This window comes from Pristiophorus japonicus, chromosome 16 (assembly GCF_044704955.1).
Source record: "Pristiophorus japonicus isolate sPriJap1 chromosome 16, sPriJap1.hap1, whole genome shotgun sequence".
NCBI lineage: Eukaryota > Metazoa > Chordata > Chondrichthyes > Pristiophoridae > Pristiophorus > Pristiophorus japonicus.
The window spans coordinates 115,826,214-115,844,576 of record NC_091992.1 but is presented as its reverse complement, the minus strand read 5'-3'; the positions used below and the strand labels follow the sequence as shown (position 1 = coordinate 115,844,576).

Below are 18,363 nucleotides of genomic sequence, written 5' to 3'. Positions count from 1 at the left end.
ACAATAGTGCTCCCTTATCTTTCCAGTATTTTGAATTAAGTAAATGATGGGACAACTATGTCATACCATCAAAACATAATGCAGACAGAATATATATCTGTGGTCTTTTGCTGTAAGTTTCACAATTCCTTGCATTTTTTTGAGCACTGTAATATATTTGCTTCATTGGGTTCTTTGCTTAAGAATTATTAGCAACACATTGCTATTAAGAACTAGTTGGTTTATTAGCAAAGGTTTAACAATCACACTACATATTACCAGTTCATCCACGAGGCTCACAGCTGCATACCTCATCATGAATGACCTAAACCCTACTGACTGGGGTTTTATTGAGTCTTGTGAACATCACATGACTGGCTAAGCCACTCACAATGCATCAGCTCGACAACTCTTTTGTTGCAAATAAATAAACAGTTAATCCATGTGCCCCCTCATTAAAGGGGGGGGGGCGCGGGGGGACACTCCATCAAACCTGTGAGCATACTCACAGGTGCATACATTGCAAGCACAAATGTAATACTTTACCTTCTTTGGCAGCTGCAGGGCTGCCGATTTCATTTGTCCGATGTGCAGCCTCACCTTGTGTAGAATCTGCAGAGGATTCTTTCTCAGGCAAACGAGGTAAATTTCCTGATTTCTCCAATACAGCTGAAGATTTATCATTCCTCTTCTTCTTTCTATTCCGTTTCAGTTTGCTCTGCATCACGAAAAATATCTGATCAGCTACTAAGTCTCACCACAAAATACATACTTTTAATTTCTATCATGTAACAAATTTGGTTGGGGCTTAGTATGTGTGGGTAGAGCATGACCTTTCTAACTCTGCTAATTTAGGGAGACACTGGAAATGAAAGTTTGTGACTTGTTCGAGTGGGAGATTAAATAAAACTGTGCACTGGTGTGCACTGATGAGCAGCTATATTTATGCACGTGCTTACCATTAGCATGCATTACACCTGCAAAACATAATAACACAACAGCGTACTCCCCGTCACAGACAAAATCCTTAGGACTCTTGTACAGTTGCTTCAGTCATGCCAAATAAAATGGGCAACAACTGCTGCCATTTCAACATGGTGTCAGATGGTATGATATTGTGAACACCAGTCAGAACACGAGTGAGTGATACCCCGAGGGTGTTTGCACTGGAATGTCTAATGAATTGAAGCCCATGGTGCATATTGTGGACTGCCACCTTTTGATTAACGCATCCTTTATCCTATTCTTTTCATCCCTGATGGTAGTCGGTGTTCTGGCCAATATTTATCCCTCAACCAACATCACTAAAAGAGATTATCTGGTCATTATCACATTGCTGTTTTTGGGGCCTTGCTGTGTGCAAATTGGCTTCCGCATTTCCTACATTACAACAGTGACTATACTTCAAAAGTACTTCATTGGTTGCAAAGTGTTTTAAGATGTCTTTAGGTATTGAAAGGTGCAAGATTCTTCCATTCTTTCTTTTTGCTTCCAACGCTTATCATGTTTGCTGCCAAATGGCAGTTTTCATAAGCTGCTCGAATCTAGTATGAACCGACAGTTTTCTGCTTGCATATGCCGTGCATGGCCCAATTTAACAACTAGCTCCTGTGTATGGCATTTAGTTCACACCAGAAAATTAAATCAGAATTAGTCCGTAAGGAATAAAAGTATACTTTTGGGAATGCTTTTCTGACAGGCTCTCATAGCAATCAGACTGTTTTGGAGAAACAGTTAGGTTTGCCACTTGGTGGACCTTCCAGATGTCATGTTATTGTCCGCATGCCTGACACAAGACTCCCAAAGCAAGCGCTCTGCTCGGAACTCCCTCACGCAAGCGAGCCCCAGGTGGGCAGAGGAAACATTTCAAGGACACCCTCAAAGCCTCCCTGATAAAGTGCAACATCCCCACTGACACCTGGGAGTCCCTGGCCAAAGACCGCCCTAAGTGGAGGAAGTGCAACCAGGAGGGTGCTGAGCACCTTGAGTCTCATCGCCGAGAGCATGCAGAAAACAAGCACAGGCAGCGAAAGGAGCGTGCGGCAAACCAGACTCCCTACCCATCCCTTCCTTCAACGACTGTCTGTCCCACCTGTGACAGAGACTGTAATTCCCATATTGGACTGTTGAGTCATCTAAGAACTCACTTTTAGAGTGGAAGCAAGTCTTCCTCGATTTCGAGGGGCTGTCTATGATGCTGTGTGGGTGATGCATCCACAGAGTTTGAATTTCTTGTCAGAGTTAAAGAGTATGGGCGAATTCCAGAGGGCTCTGGAGTCAGAACTGTCAATGGCCAGTTATGAAAGACACAATGGTCGGAATTATTATAAAGAATACTGATGAGCATGTGCTCACATGTTGTCTGAGTTCCCAGTTCTTGTTGCTCATGTACAACCTGACCACAGACCAAAGCACCCTTGTAAGATATCCTAGTCTTTAGGATTTGGGTTAATCTCACATGCTTTCTTTTTACTTAGAAGTGGCATGTGGATTTGTACTGCAGCTAGATATAATGAAATGGTGAAACCTAGAAACATAGAAAATAGGAGCAGTAGTAGGCCATTCGACCCTTCGAGTCTGCACCGCCATTCAATATGATCATGGCTGATCCTCTAGCTCAACACCATATTCCAGCTTTTTCCCCATACTCCTTGATGCCTTTTGTTTCGAGAAATCTATCTATCACACTCTTAAATATATTCAGTGATTTGGCCTACACAGCCTTCTGTGGTATCGAATGCCACAGGTTCACCACCCTCTGAGTGAAATAATTTCTCTTCATCTCGGTCCTAAATTTCCTACCCTGTATCCTGAGACTGTGACCCCTTGTTCTAGACTTCCCAGCCAGGGGAAACATGCTCCTTGCATCCAGTCTATCCAACCCAGTCAGAATTTTATACGTTTCAATGAGATTCCCTCTCATTCTTCTAAACTCTAGTGAATACAGGCCTAGTCGACCCAAACTCTCCTCATACGACAGTCCTGCCACCCCAGGAATCAGTCTGGTGAACCTTCGCTGCACTCCCTCTATGGCAAGTATATCCTTTCTTCGGTAAGGAGACCAAAACTGCACACAATACTCCAGGTACGGACTCACCAAGGCCCTGTATAACTGCCTTGCTCCTGTACTCAAATCCTCTTGCATTGAAGTCCAACATACCATTTACCTTCCTAACTGCTTGCTGCATGTTTGCTTTCAATGACTGGTGTACATGGACACCCAGGTTTCTCTGTACATCGACACTTCCCAAGCCACCACCATTTAAATAATACTTTGTCCTTATGTTTTTCCTACCAAAGTGGATAACTTCACATTTATCCACATTATACTGCATCTGCCAAATGTTTGCCCACTCACTCAACCTATCTAAATGGCCTTGCAGCGTCTCTGCATCCTCCTCACAAGTCACAATCCCACCTAGTCTTGTGTCATCAGCAAACTTGGAAATGTTACATTTGAAAGTTGTTCATTCCCAGGATGCTTTTGGGTTTAATGTGTCAGGGTACAATTTATCTGACTGTGCTGTTTTAGACTTCTGCAGAAAGCACAGGATGTGTGATTTGTGCCTGTTGGCTTCTTTTTGTTGCCACATTGTGAAATGAGATAGCCAAGAATAGGGCGAGAAATTCGGTGCATTTGCGCAAATGTCTTACCGTCCGGGTGCAGCACTGGCAATGACTCTGGCTGGAGCGATAAGGGAGTACAGGGTAATGGGGAGCGGGCAGGGAAGTGGAGCTGAGTCCATGACCATATCAGCCATGATCTTATTGAATGGCGGAGCAGGCTCGAGAGGCCAAATGGCCTACTCCTGCTCCTATTTCTTATGTTCTTATGTTTTTATGACTCGCGCCACATTGGGTGGGAGTTTAGCGCAGGTGCTACTGCGTTGTGCCCCTATCTCCTGCCCCCGGAGATCATGACGTCATCGCCGCACACATCGTCCCGGCTCCGAAATTCTCTTCCGCCCCCCTGCAGCAGCGCCGGGCGATAACACCGATAGCTGCAGGAGGCGTGGGTCGGGCGGCCAGCCCCTACCGCGGCGATAATTAAAGGCGAGGTGGCCAATGGAAAATTATTTTTTAAACTTACCTTGGTGTTCCCGCTGCTGCTTTGTTTTCTTCATGGGGTCCTGGCGGCGATCGCTCAGCCCGGCACCCCAGCTTCATGGTGGTCCAGGTAGGTCCCTTTTTCATTGGCAGGGTCGGCAGCATGGGCCCTTCCCTTCACTTGAGGGGAGAGCCCCTCGAACGTGGCATCGCTGCACAGCCCAGTGCGGAGCACTGCTGAGGCGTCTGTCCTGTTAGCACCCCGGGAATGAAGTGGAGCGCTTGCTTTAGTGCTCCAATTCCTTCCGGGGCTAGTCACCCGAATTTCTCGAGAGGGGCGGGACTTCCGCGCCTGGCGCTAAGTCTCGTGCCTCCCGATTGTTACCACCCCCAAACGGGCCGATACTGAATTTCTCCCCCATGGTCTTGAGAAATGGAAACGGGACAATAATCTCAGGATAATTAATTACATGCTCAATTGTAAACAGAGTGGCCATCTGGAAGCTTTGTGGGAACTAACACAATATGCAAATAATCACAAACTATAAAGTTGGGATTTCGGTGCACTATAATGTACCTTAGTCATCTTTCCTGCAGATTCTGGTGGATCAGTTATTTCTTTTGCTGCATTCTGAGAAAGTGGGATAGAAGGTGCTCCTCTCGAAGTTGATGCATCACCACTGAGCCTCGGTGAGTTAGCTGTTGGGTCATTTGGAATGTCAGCGACATCAATGTCACTCAAGTCTAGAATTTCAGTTATCTCTGATGTAGGTTCCGATGGGACTGGATCTCGCTGAGGAAAGCACTGATCGCATGATGTCGCGGAATCTGTTAGAGATGTTCCCTGGAATTCCTGTCGTACCTCAGACTGTACCGTGTCCACTTCAATGGTCAATGCTTCCTGCTGGAAATGCAGAGTTGTGAAATTACCTCTTATAAATCATGAAGGCCACACCATTAGAAGCAGTATGTAGATCACTTTGATTATACCTCTCATTCTACTCGGTTTCCACTGGGCGGAGGGATTTAAAATCCTCCTGCATATTCCAGAGGTTACCGCCCCCCGCCTCCCATTTTTTCTGCCAGGTTTCTCTGCTCCTCTCTTGCTGAGAGAGTTTCACGGGTATTTGTCACTGTCAACTACCTCACTTAAAGTGGCCATTCTTCAGCAGCCTTGAGCGTGTCGGCAAGTTAATCAATGTGGGGTCTCACAGCTGAGCCCATACCATCCTCGCTCAAATGCCGCACATGCGCGCTTTCTTGCATGGGGTCTCTGGATTTCAATCTCGACAAGGAATCTTGGCTGGTCATCCAGGGAGCACTGTGGCCAATTGTAGCACCCCTATTGCTGCCCAATTGACAGCAGTTACCTCAGCACAAATTGAGGATTAAATTTCGGACCTTGTTTGACTGTATCCCCATGCACTGGTTTAACCATTGGGCCACCAGAAAACCCAAGAGTTGCTTCTCATGGTTGCCCAATGTACAGTTATAAACGACACACTGTGTATTGGTGAGTGCCACCAAGGAATTGCAGTGTTATGTACAATGAGAATGTATACATATATATGTCACACATCAGTGTACAGGTTTGATGCAGGAACACCGTGACCTACATCCACCATAACACACATACAGCCTTCGGAAGACTCACAGAGCATTTTTCCTTTTGCTTATGGACTTCTATGTCATCAAGATTGAATCCATCCATTCAGCTGCCTCTGCTGCTTTATCTCTTCCCCTTGCCAAACCTCCCCCACCCTTGCCCTAAACCCGTGTCTTTTCTAGTTACTCTCCTCGTGCCCTGTCCCTGAACTCAACTTGTTCATCGGCCCTTGATGCCATTCCCACTCAACTGCTCATCACCCAACTTCCCTTCCTGCGCCCTCCCCCATACTAGCTTACATGATAAATGGTCCTCCTTCAAGTACAGTCTCTCTCCCTTTCAAAACCACCGTCTTCACCCCTTTTCTCAAAAAATCAGCTTGACCCTCTGACCATGTAAACCATCACCCCATTTCCAATCTCCCTTTCCTCGCCAAAGTCCTTCAATGTACTGTCGCCTCCCAAATCCATAGCCATCTTTCCTGTAACTCCATGTTTGAATCTCATCAATTAGGTTTGCACCTCTGCCACAGCACTTAAACAGTCGTAATCAAAATCACAAATGACATGCACTGTGACTGTGGTGCTCTTTCCCACCTTGACTTCTCTGCCGTTTTGACACAGGCAGTTACATCATCCTCCTCCAATGCCTCTCCTCCATCGTCCCTTGGTTCCACTCTTACTTATCCAAGCACAGCTAGAGCTTCTCTTCCCACTCCACACATGTACCTCGAGAGTCCCCTATGGATTGATCCTTGGCCTCACTCCTCTTTCTGATTTATATCCTGCCTTTAGGCAGGCCAGCTTCCACATGTACCCGAATGACAGTCAGCTCTACCTCATCACCCCCTCCACTGCAACTGTGTTGTCAGACTGCATGTCTAAAATCCAATCCTGGATGAGCTGTAATTTCCTCCAACTAAACGGTGGTCAGACTGAAACATTGTCTTCAGTACCCTTTCCACTAATCCATTCTCCTCCCCAGCCATTGTCGGGCTAAACCAGATTGTTTGCAATTTTGATATCCTGTGTGACCTCAAAGTGAGCTTCTGACCCCATATCCTCTCCATCACAAAGACCGCCTCCTTCCATCACCACAACGTCGTGTTCCCCTCCGCTCCTCAGCCTATCTGCTGCTGAAACCCTCATCCATGCCTTTCCCACCTATCGGGCCCAAGTTTCCGCCCTCTGGAAAAACGGCGCATCTCGAAAAGCGCGCCGACTTTCTGGAAGAAAAAGGGCGCCGAAAACTTACCTTGTGATTCTCCGGTCTGCTCAGGACGTCTTCGTGCTTGGCGTGGCGCAGCACAAGGGGTCGGGGGCGGAGCCAGGTCCCAGCGCGGAAAACAGTACCGGGACCTCTGCACATGCACGCTAGAGTGTGCACGTATGTGCAGTAGCTCCAGGCCCCAGAGGCTGTATGGGAGGGGCCCGACCCTAGCCCTGGCCGAATGGGCTCACCGGGCGAAGATCGGACTGGACCTCTCTCCCGTTCAGCCTCTCCACCCCCCCCTTTCTCACTCCCTCTTCTCTGTTCCCCACCGCGCCCCCCACACCGCCCCCCCCCCCCCGCCGTCGTTGGCGGGGCCCACCTGCCCGAATGGGGGCGGGCCCCGCCCGAAGTGTCAGCGACGGGGACCCGACCTGGCCCGTTCAACCTCGGCGGCCCGGCCCGGCCCGTTCAGCTTTTCTCCCTCCTTCCTCCCTCCTCTCCCTCCCTCGCTCCCCCTCCCCTCCCTCCCTCCTTCCTCTCTCTCTCTCTCCCTCCTCTCCCTCTCCCCCCACTCCTCTCCTCCCCGCTCCTCCCCCCTCTTCTCCTCCGCCCCTCCCCTCCCTCTCCCCCCTCTTCCCTCCCTCTCTCCCCCTCCTCCTCCACCTCCTCTCCCCCCCCTCCCCTCCCTCTCCCCCCACCCCTTGCTGTCAGAACCACAGAGACACTGACAGAGACAGAGAGAGAGACACACTGGGCAAGGGGGGGAGCGTCCCAGCTCACTGTTCGAGGGCTCCCGGTGCTGCAGTAGGTGAGTAGAAATAATTTTTATTTATTGATTGATTTTTTATTATTTTTTTATATTTTATTTTATTATTTTTTTGGATTGATTTATTGGTTGATTTATTGATTTATTTATCATTTATTACTGATGATGGCTCTTTATTTGTAAAAGTGAAGTGTTTAATGTTTGTAAACATTCCCCCCCCCCCCACCCCGCCCCCCACCCTCCCTATCTTTCATTCCCTACGCTTGATTTTTAGTGTAGGCAAGGTTTTTCTGAGCGTACAAAAATCTACACTTACTCCATTCTAAGTTAATTTGGAGTAAGTTTTCGCTGCCTAAACTTGCAAAACAGACGTAAGTGGCTGGGCACGCCCCCTTTTGAAAAAAAAATCTGTTCTAAAATGAAACTATTCTAACTCAATAGAACTGGAGCAAACGAAATGCCGAGAATTGCAATTTCTAAGATGCTCCATTCTAAACTAGTTGCTCCAAAACAAATAGGAGCAACTCAGGCCGAAACTTGAGGCCATCGACTCAACTATTCCAATGCTCTCCTGACCAGCCTCCCATCATCCATAAACGTCAGCTCATCCAAAACTCTGCTGGCCTTATCTTATCCTGCTCGGCTCCCTCCCCACCAATGCCTCAAATTTTTAATGCTCAGTTTTATGTTTAGTGGCCTCACCCCTTCCCTATCTAACCTCCTTCAACCCGACAACCTCCCGCGCCCCAGGAAATCTCTTACCTCCAACTCTGGCCTCATGCATTTCTCCAACCCCACCCACCTGCCCCCCCCGCCCCCCCGCTCCTTTACCACCACCACTGGCAGCGAGCTAGGCCCCACACTCTGGGATTCCCTTCCTGAACCCCTCCACCTCCCACTCCTCCTTTAAGATCCTTCTTACAACCTACCTGCTTGACCAGGTTTTTGAACTCCTAATGGCTCCTTCTTTGGCTCAGCATCGACTTTTGTCTGATTACACCTTTGTGAAGCGCCTTGGGATGTTTTTTCTACATTAAAAGGCACTATATAAATACAAGTTGTTGTTGTTATTACCATTTTACAATGGGATCAAACCCAATGGTGATGTCTGCATGTGTTGTTGCACAGAGGATATGGGAATTCTCCTGGTCCAATAAGTCTAGCACATTATGGGAATTTTCAGTTGGACACTCCATATGATCATATTACAGCCATGTATGATATTCCTCTACTGTTTCTTGTCAACCAAGATAATGCCACAACAGAAGTCATTTTCTCGCAACAAGCTGCCATGACTGTTATGAAATGAGGTGACGATGTGGATTAAATGAACTAGGTTAATCATAAATGTTCTTGCACTCTTAATATGAGACACCCTGTGGTAAGCTCTCCTTATTCTACCACTGTGCATTCGGAGATGTGCATTTGTCACAAAGATATAAAACCGGGATGATACTGTACCTCAGTACTTTCTTCTGCAGATTCCGGAAGACACGTGCTTTCTCTTGTGGAATTTTCAGAAAATGAGCGAGAAGCTGTGTCTCCATTAGCCAATGGCCTGCCAGTGGTAGTCACTGAGTTAATAATGGGCTCGCCTCGCGTTTCAGACACATCAATGCAATCAGAGTCTATAATTTCAGCCGCAGTTGATGTAGGCTCCAAAGCGCCTGGTGCTGGAAGAGGAATGTGATCAGCGGGTGATAGGGATGAGTTTGGTACAGGTGTTTCCTGGAATTCCTGTGACACTTCAGGTGGCACAATTTTGTCTTCCATTTCAATCTCAGCATCTAAAAAGCTTTAGAGTGAAAAGTTTTTATGAATGAGTATTGTACATAGTAAGTTATTAACATGTAAAGCAAATATTTACAATATTGGAGTTATAAAAATATCTAGCAACTGATTTTAAAACAGTTTTATGTGCAACACCTTTTTGAGTCTCACTTGCTACCCCAGCAGATTATTGATGTTAGCCCCAACATGCCTTCAGCCGAGTCAAGTTAGTGACGCCAATCCTCAGCCAAAGCAAGTTGGTCCTTTTCAAGGGAAAGTAAAACTTATATTACCTACCCTCCTGCCAGCTTAGCATTCATATTATCAACAACTTACATTTATAAAGCACCCAATGTAGAAAAACATCCCAAGGCCCTGTACAAAAGGAAAAAAATAGAAAGGAATAAACTTTGAGCCATGATCGGAGAATTAGGGAAAGGGATCAAAACTTTGTCAAGAAGATGGAATTAAAAAGGTTTCTAAATGAAGAGAGAGAAGTGGAGAGACCGAAAGGTCTCGAGAGGGAGTTTTAGAGAGGACCACCAAGTCGTCTGAATGCTCTGCCACTAATGGTGAGGCAAAATAAGGAGGGGTGGAGTAGTGCAAATAGCCATGGTCAGAGGAGCAAAGAATCTGAGAGAGACTTAAGGCTGAAGGAGGGTGGGGCAAGGCCATGGTGGCGTTTGAAGATGAGGAAGGACAGGAGTGATGGGCGTGCAGGATTTAATGCAGGACAGTATTAAATCATCAGCAAAGCAATGAAGTTTATTGGTGGGGCAGAAAATGGTGTCTTCCTTGATGTTCAGCTGAAGGAAATTTTGGTTCATCCATGACAATACCAGACAGGTAGTCAGACAGCATAGAGATCAGCTGGGTATCATCAGCATACAAGTGGAAGCTGGTCCCATGCCTGTGGATTATTTTAACAAGGGGCAGTGTGTAGAAACATAGAAAATAGGTGCAGGAGTAAGCCATTCGGACCTTCGAGCCTGCACCACCATTCAGTAAGATCATGGCTGATCATTGGATGGGAAAGAGGCAGGGTCAAGGATATATCTTGGGAGTACTCTAAAGATGAGTGTGCTGGAGTTAGAAAAGAAGCCACTTCTGCAGATGCACTGACTGCATCAGGACAGGCAGAAGTGAAACTATGCGAGGGCAATCCCATGGACTGGGCAATGGAGGAGAGATGATGGAGTAGTGTGCTCTAGTCAACCACAACAAACGCCATGAAAAGGTTGTGAAGAACAATGTCAAAATCACAAGGGGGAAAAATTAGGTACCTTAGCACCTCCCGTTAGTGCCAGCAGATGGCGCTAATGGGGCGCTAGAGCATTGTCGCCAGGGCGAGGCAAATCCAGCGGCGCTCGCTAAACCCTGCCCCCATGCAGCACCACCATTAAGAATTATTGCCGGGAGCCGAAACGCCAGCTGAGTATGCAATGCTCACTGACCATCCGATCTGTGAAATTAATTGTCGCCATCTACCATAGCGCCTGGAGGAAACAGCGATAGGAAGAGCTGGCATGAAGCACCAGGAAGCCGGCTTCAGTGACATTATTTAATGGGATCATCAGTCATGAGTCGTAGCTATGTTAGTGGAGTTTCGGTGCTTTTTTGTCAGTTTCAACATAGTGCAACAGCCTCATTCCATCAGTTCATGGTTATTTAATATCAGGAGTGTTGTGGCAACTAAAAGGCAGCTACATTTATTCTTTAAAAAAAAAATCAAACCACTACACATGGTTACATTAATGGGACAGGACAGGCAGTAGACCTCGCCCTCCAGGATCCACGGCGGAGGGAGCGGAGGCAGCGAGAACATGTGGCCAGAGGGGGGAGGACGGCCATCAGGGAGCCCATCTGGAGGCCTTGCCCTCCCAGGGTATTCCGAGGGCACTTCTCCTACCTCCAATTAAGTGAGGAGCAGGGTATTAGAAGGCTCTGCTTCACCAAAGAGGTGGTCACAGAACGCTGCCACCCTCCTGCAACCATACCTCCAGCCCCAGATCAGTGGCAGTCAAGGTCACTCTTTGAGTGCAACACCAAGGAGCTTGGGCTTAAAGTCTTGAATTAGGACTCCAATCATTTCTTTGAGCAGTGAGCACAAATTTTGCGTGCAGTCTAAAGCATTAGTTCCTGGAGCTAATTCTCCAACTTTTCTAATTAAACCGCCTACTCCTGAGCCACAATGAATTTCTCGCCCTCTATGTCATTTGTGAATTTGGCCAGTGCAATATCGATGCAACAAACAAGGTGGGAGCTGGACTGAGGGGATTCAGGCAGAATGTTTTGGAAAAGGCAGGCACAGAGCTGGGAAACTACAACAAACTCAAGGACCTTGTCGAAGTATGGAAGGTTAGATATGGGCAAAAGCAAAATACTGTGGATGCTGGAAATCTGAAATAAAAATAAAAACAGAAAATGCTGGAAATACTCAGCAGGTCAGACAGCATCTGTGGAGAGAGAAACAGAGTTAACGTTTCAGGCCGATGACACTTTGTTAGAACTGAAAAATGTGAGTGATGTCACAGATTTTTAAGCAAGTGTAGGGGCAGGGAAAAGGGGGAGCGAAGGAAAGAATAAAAGGGAAGGTCTGTGACAGGCTGGAAGGCAGAAGAGATTAAGGGGTGAAATTCGGTTACACCCCATTTGGAGGCGGTAACCAAGATGAGTGGGACTTCCTGCGCCCAGCATTGAAGTCCCGCCCTGGCCACAAAATTGCTGAGATGGAGTGCCGGGCTGCATGATCGTGGCCCAGACCACGTGACATTGTTGGAGCACGGGCCGCTCAGTGGGTCGGCCGAAGAAGAAAAATGGCGTCCTCCCCTTTAACTTCTGCCCCAGGAGCGGAGGTCGTGCCGATTCGTGACCCCGCGACGCTGGCGCAGGCATTGCCCATGGCGGCCTCGCGGGGCACTGGGCAATTTTCACCATGTGACGCAAAGGGACCACTGTGCACGGCAATGACATCATCAGTGGAGGCATGGCTGCCTGGGGTGCTATCAGCGGGGCACACCGCTACCATGTTTGCGTCTCCGCTAACTCCTGCACAATTTCGTGGGAGCCAGTAGCATGTTCCCCGGGCGAAAACAGGCTCGCACACCATTTGCACCCCCTGGAGGCGTGACAGGAGGCGCTGAAGAGGAGAATTTCGGCCCCTAAAAGACAAAAGGGATGATGGCGCAAGGCAAAAGGAGAAGGTAATGGGACAAGTTAAGAAACAAAAGATGAGTCGAGATAGGGTGTGTCATGTATGTACATGCTGTTTGTAGCCACCAGATGGTGTCATTGTTGGAGGCCACTGAGCAGCACGCACATGGTGCTGCTCGGGTATAAAAGGCCAGCCATTTTGTGAGTCAGGCACTTTGGGTCGTAATAAAGTAGAAACAAGGTTGTACCTTGTTCAGTCAAACAGTACTCAGTTTGTACCTTTATTGCATACATAACAGGGTGTAAATGGAAATGGCAGAATCGTCAACAGCTGCCATGGGAAAGAGAGAAAAAACACGGGAAAAAAAAAATAAGAGCATGGGGTATGTTCCAAAATTGTTGAACTCGATGTTGAGTCCCGAAGGCTGTGAAGTGCTTAAATGAAAGATGAGGTGCTGTTCCTCGAGCTTGCGTTGAGCTTCATTGGAACAGAGTAAGAGGCTGAGGACGGAGAGATCAGAGTGAGAGTGGAATGGAGAATTAAAGTGACAGGCGACCGGAAGCTCAGGGTCGTGCTCACAGACTGAACGAAGGTGTTCTCCAAAGCGGTCACTCAATCTGCGTTTGGTCTCCCCAATGTAGAGGAGACCATATCGTGAGCAGCAAATACAGTATACTAAATTGAAAGAAGTACAAATAAATTTCTGATTCACCTGGAAGGAATGTTTGGGGTCCTGGATAGTGGGAAGAGAGGAGGTAAAAGGGTAGGTGTTGCATCTCTCGTGCTTGCACGGAAAGGTGCTGTGGGAATGGGAGGGGGTGCTGGGGGCGACTGCGGAATGACCAGGGTGTCGCGGAGGGAGCAGTCCCTTCGGAAAGCTGAGAGGGGAGGGGAGGGGAAGATGTGATCGGTGATGGGATCACGCTGGAGGTGCTGGAAATGGCGGAGGATGATCCATTGAACATGGAAGCTGGTGGGGTGAAAGGTGAGGACAGGGGGAACCCGATCGTGGTTCTGGGAGGGAGGGGAAGGGGTGTGAGCAGAAGTACGAGAAATAGAACGGACACGGTCGAGGGCCATGTCAACCACGGTAAAGGGGGATCTTCGGTTGAGGAAAAAGGAAGACATATCAGAAGCATTAGTATGGAAGGTGGCATCGTCATAACAGATGCGATGGAGAGGGAGAAACTGGGAGAATGGAATGGAGTCCTTACAGGAAGCGGGATAGGAGGAAGTGTAGTCCAGGCAGCTGTGGGAGTCACTGGGCTTATAGTGAATGTTTGTCAATAGCCTATCCCCAGAAATGGAGAAATGGAATAGAGAAATCAAGGAAGGGAAGAGAAAAGTCAGAGATGGACCATGTGAAGGTGAGGGAAGGGTGGAATATGGGCAAGTAGTTTAAGGGGACGAGAGAGTGAGCTTTTTAGGATTTCTGAAAGGGAGAAGATTGCAGCTGAGCCATTAACAATGTCGGCAAGCATATGGGCCAGGTCGGGTCATTAAGTGATAAGCCAATCAAGCCAATTGAGAAGGATGACTTGTGTAAATGCTTAGCAAGTGAAAAATTATCAATATAAACAAAAGTAAAGAATATTTCAAAGTAACACATAATAAGAACAAAAGAACATAAGAAATAGGAGCAGGACACGGCCATATGGCCCCTCGAGCCTGCTCCGCCATTTAATACGATCATGGCTGATCCAATCATGGACTCAGGTCCACTTCCCAGCCCATTCCCCATAACCCCTTATTCCCATCATTTAAGAAACTGTCTATTTCTGTCTTAAATTTATTCAATGTCCCAGCTTCCACAGCTCTCTGAGGCAGTGAATTCCACAAATCCACAATCTACTGAGAGAAGAAATTTCTCCTCAGTTTTAAATGGGTGGCCCCTTATTCTAAGATTATGCCCTCTAGTTCTAGTCTCCCCTGTCAGTGGAAACATCCTCTCTGCATCCACCTTGTCAAGCCCCCACATAATCTTAGACGTTTCGATAAGATCACCTCTCATTCTTCTGAATTCCAATGAGTAGAGGCCCAACCTATTCAACCTTTCCTCATAAGTCAACCCCCTCATCTCTGGAATCAACCTTGTGAACCTTCTCTGAACTGCCTCCAAAGCAAGCATATCCTTTCGTAAATATGGAAACCAAAACTGCACGCAGTATTCCAGGTGTGGCCTCATCAATACCCTGTACAACTGTAGCAAGACTTCACTGCTTTTATACTCTATCCCCTTTGCAATAAAGGCCAAGATTCCATTGGCCTTCCTGATCACTTGCTGTACCTGCATACTATCCTTTTGTGTTTCATGCACAAGTACCCCCAGGTCCCGCTGTACTGCAGCACTTTGCAATCTTTCTCCATTCAACATCAGGCTCTGCATAAGGCTCAGTGATTAAATTTGCTGCATGCAACAGTAATAAGCTTCAGGAACATCCCAATTTTAATCAGATAGGCTATGTTCAGCTTGTCATAGTCAGGGCACTGGTGAAGGTGCTACAATTGGCCTCAGTGGCACTGGGCTGGGGCGGAGAAATCAGCCAGAATTTCGACTTCGAGTTGCTATCCAGTCTAAGTTGCTACATGATACTTATGAATTGACATGAGGCAGGGAGATAAACAGACTTAGCAATGGCCATCAATGGCCTTGGCCATCAGTAATGAACATCAGTGTAGCAATGACCACCACTGTAGCAATGGCCATCAGTGGCCTTGGCCATCAGTAATAACCATCAGTGTAGCAATGGGCATCAGATTCACCAATATAAGGAACTGATTCAAAAGACCACCTTACTCACTCCCTGTCCTGCTACCAATCATCAAGTCAATAATGGAGCTTTGATCTCAATCAAGCAAAGGTGTTTTTTTTTTGCAAGGGCTCAGTTTCTGCAAATACTAACCTGACGCAGTCATTAATATGAAGTAAATATCAATAAAGTCGAGGCTTGGAATTAGGAGGAAGAGAGTTTGAGCCTAGGTGTTAAACCTAAACTTCGGTCTTCTATCCTCTCATTAGAAAAAAGAAATCTGATGTGTTAACTCTGTCTGATTTGTCATTTTACCCCTGAAAGGAGTTGCAATTATAGCCATTCATGACTTATCAGTTCTTCAAGCAACTGGACTCCTTCTCTGGTAAGATATGGCCGAACATGAGCCGCAAGAAACCATGATCAGTCTGAAGGCACTATTAATCCCAATGACCTGCCAACCGATGCAGATTTTGAAGGCAAAAAAATTTTTTTTTCAAAACGGAGGTGTAACAGCATAAAATCCAAAAACAAATAAATGAAAGCTGTAATTCACGTTGAGAAAATGGATAATGGATCACATGCAGGCACAGTCTGTAAAGGTGTTAGAAAGGGAAGCCTCGTGATGCAAGCAAATTAAGTCTCTGAATTTGAATTTTGCCTAAGTTCTCCTATTATACTGTGTGATTTGCTCATTGGTACAAAGCCCCTATGATATTAAATTCCTTCTTGTGACTTCCCCATACAGTGAGCTCCAGTTCTCAGCCAGCAGTGCCGTGTAGAATCTGGGTTTTCCTGCAAAGAGCAAAACAAGGAAGAAAAGGAATATTAAAAATAACACTACCTCACTAGCGCCCCCTGGTGCTCACTATTGAGAGTTTCGGATGATTTCAGGATTTAAACATGTCCCTTCAGATATCCATTCAAATATGTTAGCAATGCTCCAAATAACAGATAATGGAATTCCCATTTACAATTCTTTTGGGTAATATCAAAACCAATAGAAAAACGTGTATTTATTTACAAGTTACACTGAAGACAGCTCCAATAGCAGTACAGCAAGCCAACATTCTCACATACACTGCGAAAGTTAATGTCATGACTGCCAGATTACTAAAACGGATGTCTGGTTTGGCCACGGAAACGAAAGTGAAAGTAGAATTTCAACAAATCCTTGTTTCTCCTCTTGTTGCTGGAGCTTCAATTAGTGCCAGCTTCGCAAGTACATTTATCGGAGAATTACCCCACTGCACTCAATGAAAATTCAACTCTCTGCACATGAGGGTCTATAGGCAATCAAGTGAAAGTCGGTCAGTTTAGTACCACAAACATTCCGATGTTTAACGAAGAGTCCCAGAGGTCTGATTTTAGCTTGTTGTATTTTAAAATTGTCTCCCTTGTTTTCAATTATATTGTGCACCGTGTATCATTCTTCAGTCAACAGGAGGGTCAGAAACAGCTTTCTTCCGAGCTTGTTTAGTTTGCAAAAGAGATTACTTAGGATTCAGCCCAACCAATCCATGCTGCCCGTTTATGCTGCATTCGAGCCTCCTCGCGCCTTTCCTCAACTAAATCTATCAGCTTAACCCTCTATTCCTTTCTCCCATTTATGCTTATCTAGCCTCCCCTTAAATGCATCTATATTATTCACTTTAGCCACTTCGTGTGGTGGCGAGTTCCACATTCTCCCCACTCTCTGGGTAAAGAAGTTTCAGATGCATTATGAGTTTGGAAATTCCCTGTGGAAAGAAACCACAAGTATGATGAAACCTGCATCCTCGCATTCTGCGATGAGCACACTGACAAACAATTCTACCTGCCCTTCTAAACTGCTTTATTTAATACAACATTGAGAATTCTGTTTGTGCATGAGCGAAACATCCCACAAATTCAGCAGATGTCTACTTCGTCTGGATATGTGCCCTGGCCCTATTCAAGCATCTCCTGTCCAAATGCTTGTTATTGTTTCCCGATGTTCCTCCAACCTTTGCGATAAGATGCATCCTACGCGTCTTCCTCCCTCGCCCACTTTCCAACTCAAGACGACCTTTAAACTACAATACACTTACTTTTCCATTCCCGTTGGGCAAGTAAAAAAATAAATCACATATGACTCACCAATAGTTGCTATTATTTGACAAGTCAGACACTTACCTACTCTTGACTTCAAGTTGCAGCAGCGCCTGAGATTCTGCGTTGCTCCAAGCTCCTCTGGCTCACTGAATCCGATTGGATCGCTTTGTTTGGCTGATGCCCGAACCGACCATACAAAACCTTGCCTCTATACACATTCACCAATCAGTGCACAGAAAGGCGGAGTCACTATTAGGAAACGTCTCCAAATTATGAGCAGTGTGTAAAATGAAACAAACCTTTTATATATAATCCTTAAGAACTACTTTATACGGTCAGAATGCTCCAAAATGATATGCTACAGTATTTATGAATATTCTCACGAATCATTCTTAATTATAATTTAGGCTGCACCGATGTATTTTAATTTGAGGAAAAGGGGAAGTTCGGACACGATTCCTAAGCCAGAGCAGTGGCTGCGTCAGCTGAGCTGAGAAGTTTCGATTTCCTGGCTGTGAGACACTGAGGTTGTATTTCGAGTCAACAACAGAATTGCATAATTGGGGCGGCAGTTGTGATCAATGCTTGAGGACAGCCGCCGGTATTGTCAAAAATTGCCACAGAATAAACGAGTTATATATTACATGAAAATATACAAATCTGAAATGATACTGGGAATATTCAGGGTTATGGGTCAGTTTTACACTGTAAAGTACAGGCTGTGGGAGTCCAACCCACTCCCATTTACATGGGGACCCTTGAAAGTTGTGACAACAGTGTACGTATTTATTGCAGATATAATAGCACGAATAATTCTTATTATAATTTAGTCTGCACCGATTTATTTTAATTTGGGGGAAATCAGTCTTTTCATTTTTAAATCAAGCAGTTAAAGTACAACTAATTAATGTACCTCAAATAATTCCAGTTCCAACCATTAGCAGTTGAACTTTCTAATGACATGTAGCATAAAATAGACATCTCTTAGACTGATCACATATTGACT

At 46.1% G+C, this 18,363-nt stretch overlaps 1 protein-coding gene across 6 annotated transcripts in view; it reads right to left on the bottom strand.

The window, feature by feature from the left end:
* LOC139226750 (E3 ubiquitin-protein ligase rnf213-alpha-like) overlaps window positions 1–17,450 on the bottom strand; it is a 166,275-nt gene extending 148,825 nt beyond the window's left edge. For 2 of the 6 annotated variants that reach the window (XM_070857736.1, XM_070857741.1), the window contains exons 1-4: window positions 16,154–16,208; window positions 9,072–9,405; window positions 4,604–4,930; window positions 526–697 (exon numbers count right to left, since the gene is read on the bottom strand). In XM_070857736.1, the coding sequence (XP_070713837.1) occupies window positions 526–697; window positions 4,604–4,930; window positions 9,072–9,383 (811 nt within the window). In that variant the 5' untranslated portion in view covers window positions 9,384–9,405; window positions 16,154–16,208. Of the gene's footprint in view, window positions 1–525; window positions 698–4,603; window positions 4,931–9,071; window positions 9,406–15,437; window positions 15,539–16,153; window positions 16,209–17,438 lie in introns of those variants that run through there. The other 4 variants (XM_070857737.1, XM_070857740.1, XM_070857739.1 and 1 more) reach the window with 4 other exon arrangements.
* Between the last annotated feature and the right edge of the window lie 913 nt (window positions 17,451–18,363).